General features: G+C 38.2%; 2 protein-coding genes across 11 annotated transcripts in view; one reads left to right on the forward strand and one right to left on the reverse strand.

Moving 5' to 3' along the window:
* Positions 1-7,091: 7,091 nt before the first annotated feature.
* LOC135137638 (ubiquinone biosynthesis O-methyltransferase-like) lies at positions 7,092-18,174 on the forward strand. Of its 3 annotated transcripts, none has more exons than XM_064067344.1 (5): positions 7,092-7,297; positions 15,985-16,058; positions 16,357-16,586; positions 16,635-17,048; positions 17,100-18,174. In XM_064067344.1, exons 2-5 carry the CDS (start codon positions 16,027-16,029, stop codon positions 17,213-17,215), a joined length of 792 nt encoding a protein of 263 aa, XP_063923414.1. In that variant the 5' UTR covers positions 7,092-7,297; positions 15,985-16,026; the 3' UTR covers positions 17,216-18,174. The 3 variants fall into 3 exon arrangements, with proteins under 3 accessions (XP_063923414.1, XP_063923416.1, XP_063923417.1); XM_064067346.1 differs by lacking the exon at positions 7,092-7,297 and adding an exon at positions 15,280-15,342; XM_064067347.1 differs by lacking the exon at positions 7,092-7,297 and adding an exon at positions 15,400-15,424.
* Positions 18,175-18,260: 86 nt separating this feature from the next.
* Positions 18,261-22,435, reverse strand: part of LOC135137628 (uncharacterized) — a 430,031-nt gene continuing 425,856 nt past the window's right edge. For 3 of the 8 annotated variants that reach the window (XM_064067329.1, XM_064067328.1, XM_064067331.1), the window contains 6 exons: positions 20,653-21,399; positions 19,716-20,599; positions 19,494-19,660; positions 19,054-19,444; positions 18,742-19,000; positions 18,261-18,691 (listed from right to left, as the gene is read on the reverse strand). In XM_064067329.1, coding sequence (XP_063923399.1) covers positions 18,527-18,691; positions 18,742-19,000; positions 19,054-19,444; positions 19,494-19,660; positions 19,716-20,599; positions 20,653-21,399 — 2,613 coding nt within the window. In that variant the 3' untranslated portion in view covers positions 18,261-18,526. Of the gene's footprint in view, positions 18,692-18,741; positions 19,001-19,053; positions 19,445-19,493; positions 19,661-19,715; positions 20,600-20,652; positions 21,400-21,480; positions 22,060-22,435 lie in introns of those variants that run through there. The other 5 variants (XM_064067336.1, XM_064067335.1, XM_064067334.1 and 2 more) reach the window with 4 other exon arrangements.

Genomic DNA, 22,435 nt, shown 5'->3' on the forward strand with positions numbered 1-22,435 from the left:
ATTACTTCAAGAACTTACGAGTACTTGAAGTACTGGAGGTATACTTCAAGTACTTACAAATACTTGAAGTACTGAAAATGCTTCAAGTACTTTCTAATTATTTGAAATACTGTAGAATTAGATAACTTTTCCTGTTTTTTTAAAAAAGCTTAATATATTTTAGAACTGAATTTTTTAATACTCAGAATTTAAGTATACAATAATACATATTTCGCCACACAAAAAATTGCATAAGCATCAACTTAAATGCAGAATAGTAGCTCACTTATTAATAATACTATGTTATGTATAAACAATATTCTTTTGAAATACTTTTACATCTTTCTGTTGACACAATGCCTTCGACAAAATTAACGTCTATTTCTAATTTAAAATTTAAAATAAAATACATGACGGCGTTGTCTATGTATGCTTACTATTAATTTATAACAAAAACGTCGGCGCTGTATGGTATTTTCTCAGGCTTCTGTTGCCTTTTTTTAATACTTTGAATTTTGGTTCACCACCAAAACGTTCTGATTTTTTAATAAAGTTGTGTTAAAAATATATGAATTTTATGAACCAGTTCCGTGTTTAAGTTTGTGGGTAGTTTACAGCACCCTTAATCATTACCCATTGTGAAAGTGCACAGGGCCGGATCTGTGAAACTGAAATTTTTCAGAAAAAAATTTTAAGAGCTGTGCGATACATATACATGCTCGTGACATAAAAATGTTTAAGTCATTATGTTGCATTTTCAAAAAAAACGTATGAATTTTTTAATAAAAAATAAAATGCCTAAAACGAGACCCCATTTTCAGCGAAAACTATAACTCTTGAAAAATATCAAGATGATGAAAGTAATTAGTTGTTTTTTACTTTTGCGGTTACCAAAAATGCTGAGAATTTTCTTGGAATGAATCATATTCCTGAATATATCTGTCTACCACTTACGTATTTACTATTCTAAAAATTATTAAATTAACCTAAATACTACAGTGACTAAATAGTAAAGACTAATCACTACAATGTTTGTCTAACTAAATATGTAACTTTACACTGACAAATCACAAATAATAGGTTCGTAATGCTGTTCCGTCCATTTATACAAAATTTTGTTCCTCTAATGCCACAATACTTTCAGAATTTTCCTTTACATTTTCGATTGGCTTATTTTTTATTTTTATCTGAAAACCCAAAGAAGATGACATTAGTAACTGATAACTACAATGACTTCAGGGAATGCCTAACAACGGCTTTTGCGAAAATTCAGGTAAATATGTACTAAATTTATTATTGTTAAAATATTTCGTAGGGGTGTATTTATCTAGGCAATTATACTAACTAATGGCGAATTTCATTAACTTTGTATTTTTTTATAATGTGAATATGTATTTTGTTCCATTTACGGAAGCGGCCACTGACCCTTTTGGGTATCTTTACCTGATATTGTAAATACAAATGTAAATTCAGTACTTCTGTAACCGTCCTGTATTTAAACATCGAAACCGAACGCTGTCTATTATTTCGCACACAACAAAACAAAGGTCCTTCGAGCAATATCAAAGTACAATTCGGTACTCATCAAAACCATACAATCATGGTCGTATCAACTGGATTACAAAAAACATTGGTACTACGAGCCGAGTTTCACAAAACATATTTCATTTTGAACAGTATTGGGTTTATGTAATAAGCGATGCAATGTAACTGCCCATTCACAATGGACATAAGGCATAACAAGTACATAAAGCTTACATAAATACATAAAGTTGAAACGATGGAAAACGTGTACCCCTGTTCACAGTGGACGAACGTAATTCTTATGCTTATGAACGTTTTATGTAATCCTTATGTGCGTACACAAAGTTGAAATAAGTTCAACTTTGTGCACGAATTATGTCAAAATTATGTTAAAATCTAGGGACTTTTGAATGCTGCTATTGAATTCCCTTTGACAGTTGGCACTTGGCACTTCACACCTTTGATTATATTATATAAATTATAATCAAAGCTTCACACTGCGAGTCTGTTCTGTACTGCGAGTTGTCAAGTTCGAATATCGTATGAAATTGTAGGTTAGATATTTTGATTGACTCAGTTTGAGGTTAGCCGTTTCTATGTTTAGCCGGGAGTTATTCCGTTCTGCGTTTGCGCAGTTTAACAATTCTTACAGAGTTCACTCTGTCCACTGTGAACGTAGATAAGCATAAGCCAGACACAAACCAAAAACGTAAATTATGTTATGCACTCGTTCTTATGTCTTATGTCCATTGTGAATGGGCAGTAATACGTAAAGTTGTTGTACGGTAATAAATAAAATCCGCACAGGAAAGACAAATGACACTAATTAGTGTGACTTTTAAAATCATTGTTTTTCTGCATTACGTCTTTTTAAATTGTTGGTGTTCAAATAATTCATACAATTTAAAAGATTATTTGAAACTGTAATGTGAGAAAATATAAGTGGTATACTATCCTCAAACATATTTGGCGTTTATGACTTCACACCAATTTGACTCCCATTATAATTCAATAGGCCGTCACAACCGGATGTCTTAAACCCGCTCACCGATACCTACCTGAAAAGGCCTTTTCTGGTAAAAGCACAGGGCAGGACTGAGTTTTGCATTTACCGACAACTGCGCCTTTCGAGTTTTTTATTTTAAGTAAAAACAAAGTAACTTTGTACTCAATCATTTTTTATTACAGCACAACTATTTACTTATTAACTACTACTGCTTATTTATTAATCGAAATAGTCACTGTCATCATCACTCGACTCTTCTAAATTAATAATTAACGGTGTTATCAACCGTGCCCTGTACTGGTCTTCTTCTTTTGTGGAATGTCGTACACAATTGGCCCACATTTCGGCAGTTATTTTGGAAGCTTCTTCCCTAATTATGTCAATTGTTGCACTACTAAATTTTGGTGCCGTATTATTCCTTTTTATATTATTTTTCATTTGCGACCAGATTAGTTCGATGGGGTTAAATATACAATGGTACGGCGGAAGTCTAATCACCCTAAATCCACGATCTCGCGCCATAGCATCTATTTTATATTGTTTCTCAAATTTTCGAGTGTGTAACACTTCTAATAATTGTGTCTTTGTGTAATTTTCTTCAAAGTATAAATCATGTTCTGTAAGGAAATTTTGAAATTTGAAAATTTTAACAAACAAAATTACTCTGAGTGCGGTCCTTCGCGTCTCGACCGTCCCTGCCACGTCGAAAAGGTCTTTTCAGGTAGGTATCGGTGAGCGGGTTTAAGACATCCGGTTGTGACGGCGTATTGAATTATAATGGGAGTCAAATTGGTGTGAAGTCATAAACGCCAAATATGTTTGAGGATAGTATAATAACAAACTAAGTTTATATGGCTGAACCATGTATAAACAAAAAAAGAAAATTTGGTAAAAAACGAGTGTCTAACATGATAAAGAAAATTAAACTGCAAAATATTTAACATAAAATTGTGTTTAAATTCTAGGAGGAAGAGGCGAATATGAAAGTCTGTACCTGCCATCATCTATTGCTATTATAATAAAAGGGATAATCCCCTGCCGAGTTCTCCGCCCTGACCAGGCTTCTTACTGACAAATACACGGCGGGGTTAAGAAACTAATGAAAGAATAAATATCTTTTTGAACGAGTACTGAATCATTTCTCAAATATTTTCAAATCCGACCTTGCACTTTAGCAGGTACGTCAACAAACCCGATTCCCTTTGGGGTACCGGGAAGGTACTGAAAAACTACCCGCAAAGTTAAGTTCCAGACCAAAATACAAAAAAGACAAAATTCATATATTCACAACTTTACATCGCTGAAAATTTTACACAGATCTCCGACCCTTATGCTGTCGTCATCCACTCTTAAATGACATATTTATGACATTAATTTTCTTACCTACCTATCTATCGGCATTATGCAAGTACCTATGAAATGTACGTCATATTGTGGATAAGATATCCACAATCACAGATCAAAATATAACCTCACAGGAAACAAACACGATTTTACTATAAAAATACATCTAATCAAATAATTGAATTAATAACTTCAAGTATTTAACAGACCCTATTTTGAGATGTGAAAACTTCGTAAAATAGAGACTAAAGTATTTGAAATTTCCACTTTCATACTTCAAGTAATTCAAGAGTATTTAAAATACTGAGTGAAGTACTTGGAGTAAAGTACTTGGCAAAATCAAGTACTAAACTCAAGTACATTTTAGAAATACTCCAAGTACCAAGTACCAAGTACCTAAATATAAAAGTACTTCAAGTAAAGTACTTGAAGTACTTAAAGTACTTGAAGTATTACTTCAAGTACTTTTACTTGAAGTACTGAACAGCTCTGGTGTCCAGATAATGCAACAATATTTCAACTGTAAGTGCACAAGTGCATAGGAAAAGAATTTAATGCGTGATAAGTTAGCAAATTCTCTGACGATTCTAAAAATAAAACCTAAAGTTTTCAACGTGGTACATTTATATTATATTAAAAATAAATATGATTTCTCTTCCTAGAAAAGTTTAGGACTAACTTCCAAACAGTTTCTTTTACACCAATAAATGAAATTATATAAGTCATGCTGCAGTTCAACACAATACTCATATGAATCAATGTTTTTAGCAATTTTTTATCATCAGTATACACATATGCATGAGAACTAATGTAATCTAACACATCATTAAAAAATAAAATGAACAATAGCGGTCCTAAATTCGAACCCTGGGCAACACCTGAATAAGCACAAAAATTCCATGAGACAAAACCTTTATGTTCTATATATTGCACCCTGTTTGTTTTAATAGATTGCAGCAAGGTAATTAATCCGTCACAAGCCAAAATTTCTGAGTTTTTTTTTTATAAAATACAGTGGTGAAGGTGAACCTTATCAAATGCCTTCGACAGATCTGTGTACTTAACATCAACTTCATTGAATGACTGCGAGCCGTCCCTTTTCGCCCCTGGAGGACCCTATCAAGCTGCCGGAAACAACGATATTTTCCGCCCTTGCTGTCGTTACACCTTATAAAATTGTAAGACGTTTCTATGCCATCTTCTTATCTTTTGATAGGAATGTCGCGGTACACGATATTGATCGTATGAAGGTGTAATTTTTCGAGAACGCTTTCTATATTTATTACCCAATTTAAAAAAGAACTCAGAATCTAGTTCCCATAACTTATTTAGTCTTGATTTTGTTGAAAATTTAATCTTAATTTTGGTACACCTTTATTAATGGTAGTAGGCACTGAATAGTACCGAGTTGGTATTATTTTTCTTAACTAGAGTTTTATATCAATAGGAGCGCATGCCAACATCTTAATTTTTTCTTTGTCTGATCGATTTTGATTTATCTTACGCCAGTTTATTATTATTATCAAGTAGAACTGAATAGATATTTTTTAATCGGAGTTTTCTTGTGATATCGTTCTCCACCCTATTTGCTCCTCGTTGCGGGGTAATCTTATACAAAAGGTAAGCTACGTGGTGCCCAACAAAAACATCAAAACATCCCTCTTAACCGAACCATGACTCGCCCTGACACAACAGCTGCGTACGCTGATAACTGACCACCACAGGAAAAGGTTATAATCTCTAATTTTCTTCATCAGTAAAGATATATCCCCTCTACTTTTCCAGATAGATGGAATCATTCTGATCCACAAAAAAAATCAGTCACAACTGAAAGATTACCGTTGAATCGCAATATTGTCGAACTTTGGGCTAAAATTTTTGAGCAAGTTGATTTTTAAAAATATTCAATCTTACATTTCTCTTTATCAACATGGGTTTATACCTGAACGAACCATAGTCACCAATCTTATTATCTTATTTGATGTTGTATATACCAACTTTTCAAATACTTTTAAAACTATGGATTATCGAATTCTACTGGATAATCTTAGTTTTTCGCTTTGCACCATCATTCCCAGTTCTTATAGTATCATATTTATCACATAGAAAATTATGTCTCCTATAATGATTATAACAATCTCACTATCTGGCGTCCCTCAAAGGCCTAATCTTGGACCACTCTTACTTATTTGATCATTGATGATCTTCTTAAATCATTGTCGTGTGTTTATGCTGACGACATGAAGATTTATTCTAGAAGTTTGACGAAACTGATAATATATTGTAATTTGGGCATTTAGCAATAACCTACTATTGTCAAAAAATTTAATGTTGTGTAATTACGTACACTCGTAGAAAACATAGTTTTCCTGCTTTTTATACCATCAATGATATACCATTGTCCAAAACAACCCCTATTCAAGATCTTGGAGTACTATTTCATTCTAATATGACTAAATCATATTGAGAATATTGGCTCTATTGCTTCAAAAATTCTAGGCTTGGTTATGTAAAATGTTAAATTATTTCACAGTCAACTAATGTCAAAATTTTGTAAACTTGAATTTGTTTCCAACATTTACTTGGTTTATACATTATATTTGCCACCAATTAACATTAGTTAAAGTTTTTATCATTCAAAATTCTTGGCACTTATCCCCCACGGTATAGATTATAATTTACTTTTAGAAATATAAAACCTTGACTCGTTGGTTTTTTGAAAAAGACGATTTGGTGGCAGATTTATTTAGAAGATAACTAATACATGGCAGATTGGCCTGCAGTTATATCACTAATTTGTTAAGATTCCATGTTCCCCGTCAGAATGCTTATGATGCTGTAATATTTAGAAATTCCAACTGCGAGAACGGATTTACTAAGAAAAGCACCCTTAACAACAGTGTATCGGGAGACCAATAATTTTCGCAGAGATATTTTCACTAATAGTAAATAACTTTTCTTTTTCGATTTTTTTGTAGTTTCTACTATGTAATTATTTTTACTAGTTTATATATCTAGTAAATAATATGTGTATATAGTATCTTTATTTCCTATATATAATTGTCGTATAAGTGGGCTAAGAACCTGTGGGCAATAAAGTCGCTATTATTATTATTATTATTATTATTATTACAATTTGACAGAATTCATTTAACTTTGTCCGTAAGCCCCGTATATTTTCCTGGAGTCCAGGATCTTGTTATCATTGTTGTTTTTAATACTTAATAGTACGCTAACTTTTAAACAAGTAATAATGTAAGTCAGATTTTTTGCACTTGTCTTTATCATAGGGATTTGTGACATTTAGCCCCTGAAAATCGCCAAGGAAGAGTTACTATATATTACGGTGGGGAGACTTTGTACCATAAAAACATGTAGGACTGCAATTTTGCACGTAAAATTTTTAAACGGGGATTCGGCTTCTGATCAACGACGTGATAACATGTAAGTAACCTTTTTTTGTATTATTTAGGTACGTACTTTTTTGTGCATGTCGATTTTATATGGTTCAGTTTTTTTTTAATTATCACCGAACTATTTTTTTAATTTCTAACTGAAAAGAAGGTGACTGATATTCAAAAAAATAATAATTTCGATAATATTGGTACACTTATTTTTTACTTCTATTGTCCGAATATATGTTTTTTGGATTTTCCAAGTTTTACAAAATTATAATAAAACGTTAAATTACATAAAATAAATTTTCTCGTATCCATTTATTAAATATATGTTAATTGGACAGTTTATACAAAATGTGCTTTAAACTGCTGATATATCACAACGAAAGTGTTCGTTGTAATTACAGTATTTATTTAAAAAAAAATAGACCAAGAAATAACCCAGCTAAATCTGTATTACACAATAATCTCAGAATTAAAAGTTAACACTGTAATAATAATTCTTTATGGAAATATGGCAACCTTGTAAACTTATAACTGACGAAAAAATAAAGTTTAGCAAGGAAATGAAATATTAACTCTGAGACAGTTGAACCGACGCGGCTCAAGTCGAAAAAAGTAATCGACATTGATTATTATCATGAAAATACTTAGTACCACACCTGTGAAAGATTTTATGTATACATTTATACTTACTACAAATTAAATCGATGATATGTGTTAATAATATTTTTATATTTTGTTGTAAATGAAATGTTATTTAAAGTATGTTTTACGTTTCCGTTGTAACTGTCTGCCTACATACATTTTCATGGCATGGATCTTCTTCACGCCGTACACACCTAGAATTCAATTATTTTACAAGCAAATGAATCACAGACCAGCAACCATTTTTTGAAACACAACCCCGATTTTTACGTAAATTTTAAACAGGTACACGTCATCTGTCACAAATTGACGAGGGTATTTACTCCAGGGAGGGTTTTAAATTTTTTACTCCGCTAGAATACACGAAAGAACTTTTTTCTACGTGGGGTTTAGTTGTATAAATTATTAGTATTAATTTTTGTCTTTACTAAAAGAATGAGTAATTACTTACACTTTTCCAAAGAAAAAGCAGAAGACTTGTGTACTATAAAAATAACATCCCTGAAATGAAAATAAAATTTATTGCTGAATGCGTACAATACACTGATTGTAACAACGCAAATAAAATCTAAAAATGTATTTGAAGTATAGAATAAATCTAAAAAATAGGTGTTTCATTAAAAGCTGGTTTTTGTTATTTATACAAATTTATTGAAGATGTTGTTATATCGATACAACACTGCTTTATTTTACATGAAAGATTAAGAGAAAACTATAAAAATTGGTTCAAGGTTATTTAGCAGAACTTTTCTCGTCCCTACACTACAGTCCAACAGTTTTGAAAAATTCTAAAACTGATTTTGTGAATTTTATTGTCAATTGATTACCATTATAATACAGATATATGTATAAGTAAAAAATTTTCAATAGCGACCGTGCTCTTCTTAAAATGTTTTCAGGGCATTCCTTTCGCAGTCTCTAAGTTATCTTGAAAATGTTGACATACATTGTAAAATATTTTACAGTGTAAAAATTCAGGGCGAATTCATAAACCAGTGAATATTGTCTATAAAATATTAAAGTTATTAGAGATCACCTAAGTAAAAAAGGTAGACATTCCATCTCCAAGATATTACTTTTTGTATTGTTTTTAAGAAAAATGTTTTAGTTTACAATTTCTGATATATTTCATAAAAGATAAAATATACTCCATGGGTTTATTAACATAATATTTATAAAAACATATGGACTTTTTATGTTAATCACTGAGACGATGCACTAGGCGTGTTGATAAACGGGTTATCAAGTTCTGTTTGCAATAAATACAATTTATTTATAAACCTGGCCAGATATCAATTGAAACAATTAATTTTAGCAAACAATTATGATATTAATTTGCCTACTCTGCAATTACAATTATCAGTTACAGATGTATTTTTAGAGCAGCTGAAATTTCAAAATTGCCAATAAATCATAATGTATTATAAAAATACTATTAAGAAACGTAGCAATTTCTTTGAATATGTAATCTAATGAAAATCTTTCAATCTCAACAAATGGTAACTCATCAGTCTCATCACTATAACATAAGTTTGGATAAAGTAGCTGTTAAATTGATTTTGCACACAAATTGTATTACTTATTCTTTTGATAATACTTAATGTAAATATTGAAGAATAATCTGTAATAGTAAATACATATGGAAATATCAAGAAGAAATTAAAGACTTCTTGTATTAATTTACCACAGGTGAAATTTACGCATTTCGATATCAACGTAGTTTGCCTGTGGGTTGAGTTACCTATCAGGCGCGTCCCCAGTGTTGCGGATAGGGGGAGACCGGCATTGTCTGGGGAAGGGGGGTCTGGGGAGGGCGGATATGCCCCCGGGAACTAAACACTCTTGGGGGTGGTGGAAGTCCGACCTGGATTTTTCCCTTCTCCAGATATGTAGGTTAGGGCTGAGGCTCGTCTTGCCTGGACATGCCTTGGTGGTTGTCGGCTTAGACGGCCGCGAAGGCGGTTCAGTAGAGGAGGGCTGGAAATAAACGTGCCCCCCCGGGATTAAACCCCTGGTGTGGGGTCGTCAAAACAGCCCCGCGGACAAGCTCCCGCGTGTTTGTGCCGTGCGTGGAGACCCGTAAGGTGGGATGAAGGAATCCTGGAGGTTGAGCCCCCCTTGGTGCAGTGTGTCACCAAGGCTGGGCAACACGCCTCTTTGGCCTGGATTTCCACCAAAACGGGAGGTCGAGACTAACCCATCTCAGATCAATCGGCTGTGTCGTCGGGTCAGACCGCCGACAGGGTGAGTCCTTGGGGGAAGTGTAGTCTGAGCACGAGTAACCTCACTAGTTGAGGCTGCGTACTGCAGGATGAGCTTCCCTGGGGGCTATATCCTTCTGCTAGCCCTGACGTCGAAGTTCGGCGTCCCCTTGTTGGACTCCGTGGTGGGTGGGGACGCAGGAGGACGAAATCAAAATCCAGATTATGGAAATCGAAAACAATAAAAAAACCACTGAGGAAGTGCCTTCGGGTGCACCTCAAACAGGAAACCCAGCCAATGTGGGGTCGCAGCCTCCTAGGAGGAAGCGAATCTGCGGGGCTGAGGTAAAAAGGCGGAGGAAGGCTCGTTTGCAGGCGGAGGCGGCGAATACCGACCCGCCGAAACCGGGTCCATCCTCCTCCGGGATAAACCTCAAGGGTAAAGGGCAGGCTACGATAGCCAACCCTAAACAACCCGCGGGGAAAAAGACCTCAGGGTCAAAGAAGAGAGTGAGGTCTTCAACCTCCACACCTCCGGCAGCTGAGAAGCAAAAGAGGATGAGGAGGCAGGAGACTACCTCTAGAGAACAGAGCTACAGGGAGGCGGCTGCAAGTCATCTCCGTGTAGCTGTGATTGATGTGCAGCATCCACTTGGTAAGCTGACTGCTGGCCAGGTGGATATAGTACAAAAGGGCCTGATGGGAGCGCTGGACAGGCAACTGGACCAGTGCTTGGCATCGGGTAGACAAGCAGCCACTTTCAGGGGCATGAAGTACACAGGGGAAGTCCTAAGGATAACCTGTGAAGACGAGTTGTCCCTGAAATGGCTACAACAAACAGTGCGCTCCCTAACACCCTTGTGGGAGGGCGCACAACTTAACGTGGTCCCCTTGGCTGAGCTACCAAGGCTGGTGAGGGCGACCCTGTGGATACCGGGACCACCGGTGGATGCAGGAGTCGTACTTCGCCGCCTGGAGGGTCAGAACCAATGGGCCCACGTCAAAAAATGGCTTCTTTTCCATCGCGAGGCCAAACCCGAGGCTGCCTCTCCAGGCAACCTCTTTGTGTTTGGTCTTGGGATGGAAGAGGCCAAGATAATCAGGGAGAGAGAGGGCAGAATTAATTATATGCTGTCCTCTTTCAACCTGAAACTCAAGGAGAACGAGGCGTCGGCTCAGGAAGGGCGGACCCCTATGGAAGAGGTAGAAACCCCAGGGGATGAAGCCTCTACCAGTGGGGGCGGGCCCGCCTGAGAATGTGCCTCGTGTCTCCTAGGACAATTATGGGATTTTTGGTTGCAGAGATGGCGCTGCAGCAGATAAATTTCATTCAGATTAACCTGCAGCATTGTCGCATGGCGACGACTGTTTTGTGTCGTCGTCTAGACAAGATGCAGAACACTATAGCAATAATCCAAGAACCATGGATTGTAAAATCCAGGATCGCAGGGTTGAGCAATTTAAATGGCACTGTTGTTTCAGGTACCACAATAGAATCTCCAAGGACATGCGTCTACATTCCGAGGAAAATCAAAGCCGTCCTCCTACCTCAGGTCAGCTCCAGGGATGTGACTGCGGTAAATGTTAAGTGTAACATAGGAAGAGGCGAAGAGCAACTGGTAATAGCATCTGTGTACTTACCACAGGGAGCACAGGAACCATGTCCAACATGGGAAATGGCGAACTTGGTGGAACACTGTGATACCGGAAATATAAACCTCATCATCGGTGCCGATGCGAATGCCCACTGTCTGTTGTGGGGGAGCAAAGACACTAATGATAGAGGAAGAACACTAGCTGAATATCTTTTATCAACAAATCTAGAGATTCTCAACCGAGGCTGCGAACCAACTTTCGTAACATCACGTAGTCAGTCAGTAATAGATATTACACTGGCTACATGGGATATCTCACAATATATAATGGGATGGCACGTCTCTAAAGAGGCGTCAGTGTCAGACCATAGATGGATCATGTATACATCAAAATGTATAGACATGGAGATAAAGACGTACAGGAACCCTAGGCTGACGAACTGGGCTTTATACAACGAAGAACTGGACGACAGACTGGGGACCTCCGTGCAGTCTATACCAACGGAATACATTTCGACAGAAGACATAGAGAAAACCTTGACCATTATCAACGACTCTCTAATGTCAGCGTATGAGAAAAGTTGCCCCCTAAAGAAGGAAGGTCTGGGCAAAGGTACACCATGGTGGAACCGAAGGCTCAGCCTACTTCAATCGGGGCTAAGAAAACTTTTCAATAGAGCAAAAAACACTAAGAAAACTGAAGACTGGGAAGCCTATAAAGAGCACCGGAAAGAGTTTAAAAAAGAATTAAGAAAGAGGAAACGGGAAACGTGGAGATCCTTCTGCAGCGACATAACGTCGACTGCTTCGGCCGCAAGGCTGAAGAGAGTTCTCTCGAAGGACCACACACATCAACCAGGTTTCCTAAAGAAAGAAGATGGCACCTTTACAGCCACCTTAGAAGAGTCCGCAGAACTTTTGCTGCAGACCATGTTTCCAGGCAGCACACGGACTACCTCCCATTCCAAAAGGGATGTAGTCGGTACTCAACCTTCCCCGAAGGACTGGGCGCTGGCTGCAAAGGTAGTCACGGAGGCAAGACTGGAGTGGGCAGTGGACAGCTTTTCCCCATACAAATCTCCAGGAGTTGACGGTATTTATCCCGCCCTCCTGCAGAGGGGAATGAGCAGACTACGCCCTATTTTGTTGCCAATGCTTCGGGCGTGTCTGGCTTTCAGCTACATACCGAATGCATGGCGAAAAGTAAAGGTTATCTTTATACCTAAGCCAGGACGACAAGATTACACCTTGGCTAAATCCTACAGACCAATTAGCTTAACATCATTCTTGCTGAAAACGCTAGAAAGACTAAGCGAAAAAGAGATTCGGGAGACTGCTTTGAGCAAGCAACCTCTACATCCGAACCAACATGCCTACATCCAAGGAAGATCCACCGATACGGCCCTACACACAGTTGTAAACCGTATAGAGTGGGCGATGGAGAACAAACTCTTCACCTTAGGAATGTTTTTGGATATTGAAGGAGCGTTTGATAAAACGACCTTCAAAAGCATAGAACTAGCCCTACGAAAGCACGACGTGGACCCCACCCTAAGTAGGTGGGTGGCCAGTATGCTGAGGAACAGGGAAGTAATGATTAATGTAGGTGGCACTGAGATCGAGGCTGTTGTAGACAGGGGATGTCCTCAGGGAGGAGTTCTCTCTCCTGTACTGTGGGATACTGTCGTTGACAGCCTGATACGACGCCTCAATGATCTTGGCTACCACACAATTGGATACGCGGACGATCTAGTCATTCTGCTAACAGGAAAAAACGCAGATACATTATGTGAGATAATGCAAGCTGCAGTAAAAATAGTCGAGGAATGGTGCAACAGACATACCCTCTCCGTTAATGGAGAAAAGACGAAACTAATCCTGTTCACCAGGAAAAGGAAAATTGGCACACTACAGATGCCAAAAATATTTAACACAACGCTTCAACTTTCGGACGAAGTCAAATACCTGGGAGTTGTTTTGGACTGGCGACTGAATTGGAAGAAGCATGTAGATGATAAAGTAGAAAAGGCACGCTCGGCTCTCTGGCAATGTCGTAGGGTGGTGGGAAGGTCGTGGGGTTTAAATCCCAAGATCGCCCTTTGGATCTACACGGCAATAGTCAGACCGATGCTGTGCTATGGAGCTTTAGTTTGGTGGCCCAGAGCCAGACAAAAAACAACAGCCCTGCAACTTGAACACGTTCAGAGAATGGCGTGTCTCAGTGTTACAGGAGCAATGAGGACCACTCCCACAGCGGCTCTGGAGACTCTTCTTTGCTTAGCACCTCTCAACCTTTACATAGAGGAAGCGGCAATGACGACGTCTCTAAGACTTCACTCTCTGGGAGTATGGAACAAGCAAGGCCGCACAACGAAGCACACTCGGATCTTAACGGAGGCGTTCAACAGAATACCCTTGTTGAGGATGGGCTGTGACCGAATGGGCACAAAATTAATATATGAGAAGACATATAGAATATCAATGAGTGATAATTCAGAAGGACGAGCCGACATAGATATCTATGTCGATGGTGCCAAAACAGATAGTGGTTCAGGAGCCGGCATCTACTCCGAACAACTGAACGCACAAATCAGTGTACCTCTCGGCACCCACACGTCTGTCTTACAAACAGAATTGATGGGAATAATGCTGGGAGCTAGAATCATTGCTGAACGTGAAATCGGCAACAAATCAATACGCATACTTACTGACAGCAAGTCTGCACTACTAGCCCTGGACAGCTGTATGGTTCGATCCGGGCTGGTTTGGGAGTTCAGACAAACGCTAAAGTATGTAACGCAGAGGAATAGTGTGGTACTTTGTTGGATCAAAGGACACAGTGGCAACGAAGGAAACGAGAGGGCAGATGAGATGGCGAAGCGAGCCGCGCGTATGCCCTTCTGGGGACCCGAACCGGCAATCACGCCTTCGGTCGCCCTCTCGAACGAACTCGTAAAGCAATATACCCATAGACGCCATGAGCAGATATGGGCGACGTTGAGCAGCTGTCGGCATAGTAGAGCTTGTATGGCGACACCAGACCGTAAGTTGACAAAATTTTATCTCTCACTTTCAAGGGACAAACTGCGTAAACTGGTAGGATTCCTTACGGGACATTACCAGTTTAACAAACATCTACATACGATAGGGGTAGCAACAGACCCAATCTGTCGTGGATGCAATGAAGAAGAGGAAACAGCTGAGCACATTCTTCGTGAGTGTCCAGCCCTAGCCTCCTACAGGGAATCCATACTAGGGGACATCTGGCCTAGTATGGCAAATATCAGGGAGTTTCCACCCTCTGCATTACTCAAGTACATTCAAGCAGTTGGATGGCTTGACGAGTAGAGGAGCGGGAAAACACCCTGATATGGACTTGGGGAAGGTACAATGGGCCCAAAGGCGAGGCCTAAGTGCCGGCTGGCTACGGTCAGCCCCCATAAATTAAGAATCCAGAATCCAGAATCAACGTAGTTTGCTTTTTCTTGTATTTCAAAGTACAAGTTTTTGTTTGCTGATTTTTTAAATTGGCCAAATGAAAGAATAAGAACAGGTTTCTACAGCGTAAAAACGCAGTGGTTTAAATTCTGTGTTGTAAACAACTACGGTAGTGGTATCAATTTTTTATCAATATTCATCAATGCCAGGTACAGACATTTCATTATTTACGTTACCATATAACGTTCTACATATTTTAAAATCTGCAAAATTTTAGCTGAATCGTTGCTGGTAAGTGTGGTTTTCTTTTCAAAAATTCATCTATAATGTGAATGTTGTTACTTCAAATTTATTTTTATCTTCAGGTCTAAAACGATGCGTTTAGATTTTTTATAGCTGCGTTTAAAAATAAATGTACAGATGATGATTTATCGTGTTATTAAAGGGCTATTAAAAATAAAATTACTGTTGGTAAAAAGTAGTTGGGCTACACTCATATAGCTGAAATATTTTTTAAATGTTTTTACCGTTGTAAAATTTAGGGGTAAAATTGCTTGATTTCCAGTGTTTCGCTATTCGACCTTTAGTTTCTTCAGCGCAAAGTAAAGTGGTATTTTTATAGCATATTTCACAATTAGCTGTTATTTAAAATGACGTCGATTTTATTATTTTATGAAACTATTACATAAATCACGAAAAAACATTTCATCATTTCCCGTTATCGTTTATCTGTAAGATAAATTGTGTTACATTTGATACAAGAAGTAAAATGATTATTAATATTACCAAGCGTGCTTCTGAATTGAAAAACAGTTAAATAAATATTTTACGGACTTTGTTTCTGTTTGCAGTTGTTTGAAATTGCTTGCAAGATTTTAGTTGAGCTTTGAGCCATGAATACCAATTTGGGACTGCTACTCTGCAGGTAAGGAATGGTATTGTTATTATTCCTGCAATGGATTTCTCTACAGTTAAAAACTCAAACATGACCTTGGTAGAATATGTAATTTTTACAGAAAAAAAGGAAATGTGGCTAACAAAAAAGACAAACATTATGTTTTTACCTTAATTCAGATTAAACATGACACTTCAAATTAAACAAAAATTTTGTAAGTTATTTGAATATTTGAAAGTAAATATTATACAGAACCCATCTATTAACACAAGTTTTAGCTTTAATTAAAAAAATAATCATATTACTACCAATTTTTCATTATCACCAGACGCTTCGTAACGAAAGTAAAAACAGTCGACCCTCAAGAAATTAAAAATTTTGCTGACATGGCCAACGACTGGTGGAATTTGTCTGGAATGTGTGGGCCTCTTCATACACTAAATAATTGTAGAATACCCTGGATTCAACACCGATTGATCGATTCTGGTGTCATCCAACCACATGCAAATCCATCTGCTCCTCTTACAGGACTTTCCATTCTAGATGTGGGTTGTGGCGGTAAGATCTTCTTTATTACTTCGCATTAATCGGAAAACCAATTTTCAGGTGGAATTTTAAGCGAAGGTCTAAGTCGCCTAGGGTGCAACGTTACTGGTTTAGATGCCGGCGAAGACGTCATTGAAATCGCAAAATTGCATGCCGAAAGTCAAAATCTACCAAATTTGCGATACCTCAACGCAACTATACAAGATCATGCCGCTGCGAATAAGGAGAAGTACGATGTTGTCGTGAGTTCTGAAGTTCTTGAACATGTTACTGAGAAGGAAGACTTTGTCAAGCATTGCGTGGGATGCGTTAAACCAGGGGGTTCTATTTTAATGACAACTCCTAACAAAACTTGGCTGTCGTGGTTCCATATGATTATTGTGTTTGAACACGTTTTCAGAATTTTGCCGAAAGGAACACATAGATACGAAATGTTCATTCACATTGACGAATTGAAGGAGATTTTAAAGAAAGGTGAGTAAAAAGTGTAAAATTGTGCGGTAATTTATGTTTGGAACTTTTTAGAGAATTGTGAAACTGTTCATACTTCGGGAATTTTATATTGCCCAGTTAACAATAGGTGGTACATGAATAAGAATGAAAATCCTACTTACCTTATACATGTTGTAAAACGACCATAAACATTTTAGTTATTTTCAATATATGGGGCGGGGCGTCCCAGTATCATTTGGTGGCTAGGGACGAAGATTTATATTTGCGTGGCAATGGTTTGGCTTTTATATATACACCATTTATTAATTTTGTTTTTACTTGCCAACGTAATAAAAAAGAAGAAAATTTCTCTTCACAAAATTTTTCCTGGTGTAATATGAACTCCTTTAGCGGATTAACTTAAACTTCGAACAATAAATATACTATTTGAAACCATCAAATATTTTTAACAATTTAACCATTATTATGATTAATTAAGTAAATTAGCTTTTACTGCAATAAGTAACATTAGTTATTTTGTCAATAACCTTATTGATAACATTTTTATGGCCAGTGCGTTTTGCATTTCACCTAAATTTTGCAGCAGATTGCACACTACCAAATATGTACAACTTGGTTAATATAAGAAGGCCAAAATAAAAAATACAAAATATGGAATAAAATGTAAAAACAACACGAAAACTCCTATAAATATTTAATTAAAATTAGAATCACATTCTTAATATTTTCCTTGTATACATCTACACTGCTACACTCCTAAAGTGAGTTTTAATTTTACTGTCACGTTGGCGTGCAGGTTAGCATTACTTTTGCTGTGTTTCCTGAATCCATTCATTCATTTGTATTACTGGAAAGTACGAAAATTTATTCTATGCTTTGGAATTGTAATCGTGATTGGATTTTAGCTGATATTTTAAAAAAAGTACTGTTCTTACAAACTGAGATTCCTTGTTTTAGTTTTCCTTTTTAGTTCGTTTTAGTTCAAGTTAATTAAAATCTGCAGTAAATACGAGGTGCCTGAAAATAGTGAAACCCATAGTGGATGCATTTTCGCACATTGTCTTGGAGTCTCTTGAATTGTTTGAGTGTACCTATTTTAAATTTGTATGTAAAAAATACAAGTGTTAAGAAGACATTTTTGTATATTATCTAAATAAATATATTTATGAAGTACAAAACCCATTACGAAAATCTTACATTACATAACATTACATGTTACATTTTAAGTACAAAGAATACTTCTTTGGTATTATTGGCAATAACTTAAAACTGTTCCTAATCTTGTATGTACAAAGTTACTAGACAAATATAGCATAAATAAATACATCTTAAGAATAAAAAATAAAACTACAAAACCGAGGTTTTCTCCGAGCCGCCATTTACAAACACAAATAAATCAGACAATTATAAAAACGCTTAAAACAATAAATACTCAAGTAAATACAAAACTTAAAACTATTTTTAAATCCCTAAATAACTGTTGTCTGATTTTACCATTCCTAAACTATACACAACGTATTATCCTTGCAGACTGAAATCTGTGCTTCCTGCATAATCCTGAGTCGTGGTCCCAACGGTACTCCCATCTTCTGAAGTCTTTCTTCACTAAGATACGGCAGTTCGACCATTCCAACGCGTTCGTTCTCAAATACGTTAGCATATTTCTAAAACAAAAATCTTAGACAAATCGACACAAACATCGCTTTAGACCAACCTCATAACCAAGCTTCCTTAAAAACAATCTCAATAATGGCGGCTCATCGCCAAAAAACTTCGTCAGTTTTTTCACTCTTGTGGGGTTGGCCAGTGTCGGCAAATCCTTGGACGTGTTGATAGCTCTCGTCGCAGACTGCGATCGAACGTTCAACATATTCGTCTGAGTCCTCAGCGCTGCTATTTCACCTCTGATGTTTTCCATTTCTTGGATCATCAGGTGCTGGGTACGCATTTCGGAGGATAAGTGGGCGACGGACCTTAAGTTAACAAGCGAAAGTTAAAACAAGTTTAAAAATGTTTGCATTTTTACCTTGCAAGAGTGACTACGTGAGACTCCAGTCGTTGAAATCTTTTATTGATTCCTCTGATGTCTCTCACTTTTTTTCTGTCTTCGTGGGCACGTCGCTTGTCTCGGATTGGCCGACTGCTGACGGAGCTGGATGGCAAAGACGACATGCTTCCGTATCTTCTTTTACTGAATCTCGGATCTGAAGGCTGGTATCGTCCGCTGTATTTCTTTACACCCAGAAGCTTTAGAACTTCCGAATACATGGTTTCTAATCCCTCCAGCTGTTTTCTAATTGCTCGGGCATCTCTTGTGCTGATATCGCCATCCGAGTCGCTCTGTCCATCCAGCATTGATTCCAAGTCTAGTGATCTGGTTGTGGTGGAGGTCAAGTCTGTGGTATCTAAACCAAAAACTACAAAAAAATTGTAAAACGACAGTCATTAGCGACAACGAAAACTTACTTTGTTTTCCTCTCAAAACCGCATTGTGATCGATTTTCTTAGTGTTTTTGTGTTTTTGGTTATTGCTGTTGTGCCAACGACCATTTGCACTGGACTCTCGCCCCGTGTGGAGCTTTGAAGATCTGCTGTACCCGTCGTAGTCAGGTTTACTTCCATATGGTAAGCTACTGAGAAGTTTTGTTGAAATGACAGCTTCTTGTTTAAATATTGGCGTCAACTCACCTACTGTGTTTATATCTTGTGGAATTCCGTGGCGTGATATTAGGCGAAGACTGTTCTCCAGGTGATAAAGGTGGCAAAGGAGGAGTCATCGACGATATGCTTTCACTCAAAGTCGAATTAGCAATTCCATCTCTATTACCTTGCAACGACAATTCGTGAAGCTTTGGCTCCAAAATATTTCTCAACTCATTCTCCACAATATCCACCCACTCCGAATCATGACTCACATGATCCCTGTAATGTCCATCTCTAACCTGAGCTGCGTCACCCTCTCCTAAATCAATCCCTCCCGGTCTCCTCCCGCTACTATACGCCGCACTTCCCCTCCCAGAGTCCGCATTCGAAGACGACTGTCCTGTTTTATCGTAATCTGAACTAGCAGCGGACCCCGGAGTTTTCTTTCCCCTGAGATCTTCATCCTTGGATCTCTGTCCTACATTGTACACACCCTCGATCTTGCCGATCTCGCCCTCCAGACGCTTTCTCGGCGTCCCTTGCAAAGCTTCAGTCACTTTGTTTTCTTCTTCTTGGTTCGACTGTTCATTTGCTTTCTTGTCATCCAATCTTCTCTCTTTAGAGTTGTTGCGTTTGAGAAAACCACCGTCATCACTGTCCTTTTCTGTATCGGCAGACAACGGAAGAGCAGGACCGGCTTCCATGATATTTCCATGCGAACCGCGACGCGTGGGGGCGGCTTGCGGTTGGGGACGGCTATCCGGAACTTCAGTTTTCGTTTCGTCTTCGTACGCCAGTTGAGGCTGGGAGGCGGCGCGACGAGCTTCGAAACTTTTTTGACGTTGACTGTCCCTTTCGATTTGTTGGGCACTTCGTCGCTCCATCGCTATAGGTTGGCGTCTTTCGTCTTTTTCTTTAGAAGCAGCGAACTGAAAGTGTCGAACTTAGTAAATGTTGATTAAAAAAAATAAAAAAGACAGACCTGGGGATGGTGTTGCATTTGAACGTAGTTTTGTTCTCTGTTCCCCGGTACCACGAATCTGTTTGCGCCTCTTTGTGGCGTCGCTCCGTACGCGTTCTGATAGTACAGCTGTTCGTCGGGCCTCGCTGCCAACATCTCCTGACTTCTAGTCTGCACCAGTTGCTGTTGGTACATAGTTTGCTGCATCTTTAACTGTTGGTTAACCTGATACTGTTGCTGCAACATTTGCTGCTGTATCACGTGCTGATTGTATTGATGTTGCTGGTGCGAGATGTTCTGGTCGATCCGCGGTTTTCCGTAAATACCTTGCTCCCCACTCTTTTTCTCCGTTTGCTCCTCCCCCAAGTTGCGCTGACTCCGCCTTAATTCCTCCGTTACGTTATTCAAACCGGGCTCGTCTGGTTTGTCTTCAGGATTTTCTTTATTGTTATTCTTGAAACGACTAGATATGATATCTTTAATCGTGTGGTAAGTCTTCGTCATGCTCTTCTTATCCTTGGAGGACTGTTCCTTCGATTGTTCAATTTGTACGGTGACCTGCTGTGTGTTGTTTTGGGGAAAGTCTTCCTGGTAGGGGCGGGGGGCGGGTTTTGGGGCGTCGCCGTGCCACGACTGACGTGGCACCGCCCCCGTCGAAGGGTTGGATTGGCCGTTGTAATACTCTTGAGGGGCGGGGTGGTAGGTGGCGCGGAAGACGGGGTTTTGCTCGGTTTGTTGGTGGGGGGTTTGCACCATTCCTGAGTGATTCTGCAAAGAGAAGAACATTTATGGTTTTGGAATGATATCGAAGAGTTCTGCGTCTCGTGGAAACGCGCAAGTTATTTTTACCGAGTCTGTTGTGTTTAAGGCGAACTCGACCATTTTGTCGGAGCAGTCACCGTAACGAACACCGAAACAATACTGAGTGTGTATTAAAATATACATATTCCACAGCGCACTGCCATCTACATAGAATTATAAACAATTCCCGTAGATGGTATCTTTCTCGTGAAAACCCAATCAGACAAGCGTGTAAAGGTAAGGAACCTGCGCTGTTGCCAAGAATTCGCCTTAATTGAACGTTTGCCTTATAAATATAAACACATATTAAGATGCATTATGTATAAGTCGGATGTTACAACGCATTCTAATTGCCACACAACCGGCCGCGGCACTGAAAAAGCATATTACAGATAGTGAGAAGCGAAAAATTCGGCTTTTTCTGCGGTCTCTATAACCGCAAAAATGGGCAATTACGACTAATTAGAGGTTCTAAATCGCGCTTCGATGTTAATTGGTTGTTGAGAATTTTCGTTTTTTTTTTTCGGCTTTTCAACAACGGGAAGTGATAAATTAAGATAACTTTGAATAGATTCGCCGATGGAAGAGCATTTAAATGCAAATCGGGTACTTAAGTGGAACGCGACATCTACTGTCGACGGACTGAAGAAGGACGTCATCGACTTGAATGATGGAATGTGATTGTTCCTGTGTAATAATTTATTCAAAAAGCATGAAAGTGCAAAAGCTGACCTTACGGATGAATCATCATCGGCAAAGACCTTTATTGTCGAATGTACAACAAACAAAAACATCAACAATTCTTTTTAGGTACTTTAAGCAACGCAGCCGACGCTAACAGGGTGCAAAAGATCGTATCGATCCGAAACCAGATCGCACTTTGATGAATTGGTACTACGTCTAACAGCATCGTGGAATTTCTTCAAATCTTTTCTCCAATTATTATTCAAGAAGTACTCCGCTACAATAAAATCAAAGCAGTAGGGTGCTCTCCCAAGTGAAG

The sequence above is a fragment of the Zophobas morio genome, unplaced genomic scaffold, assembly GCF_036711695.1.
Source record: "Zophobas morio isolate AGI-343-1 ecotype UQ-CSIRO unplaced genomic scaffold, CSIRO_AGI_Zmor_V1 ptg000029l, whole genome shotgun sequence".
NCBI lineage: Eukaryota > Metazoa > Arthropoda > Insecta > Coleoptera > Tenebrionidae > Zophobas > Zophobas morio.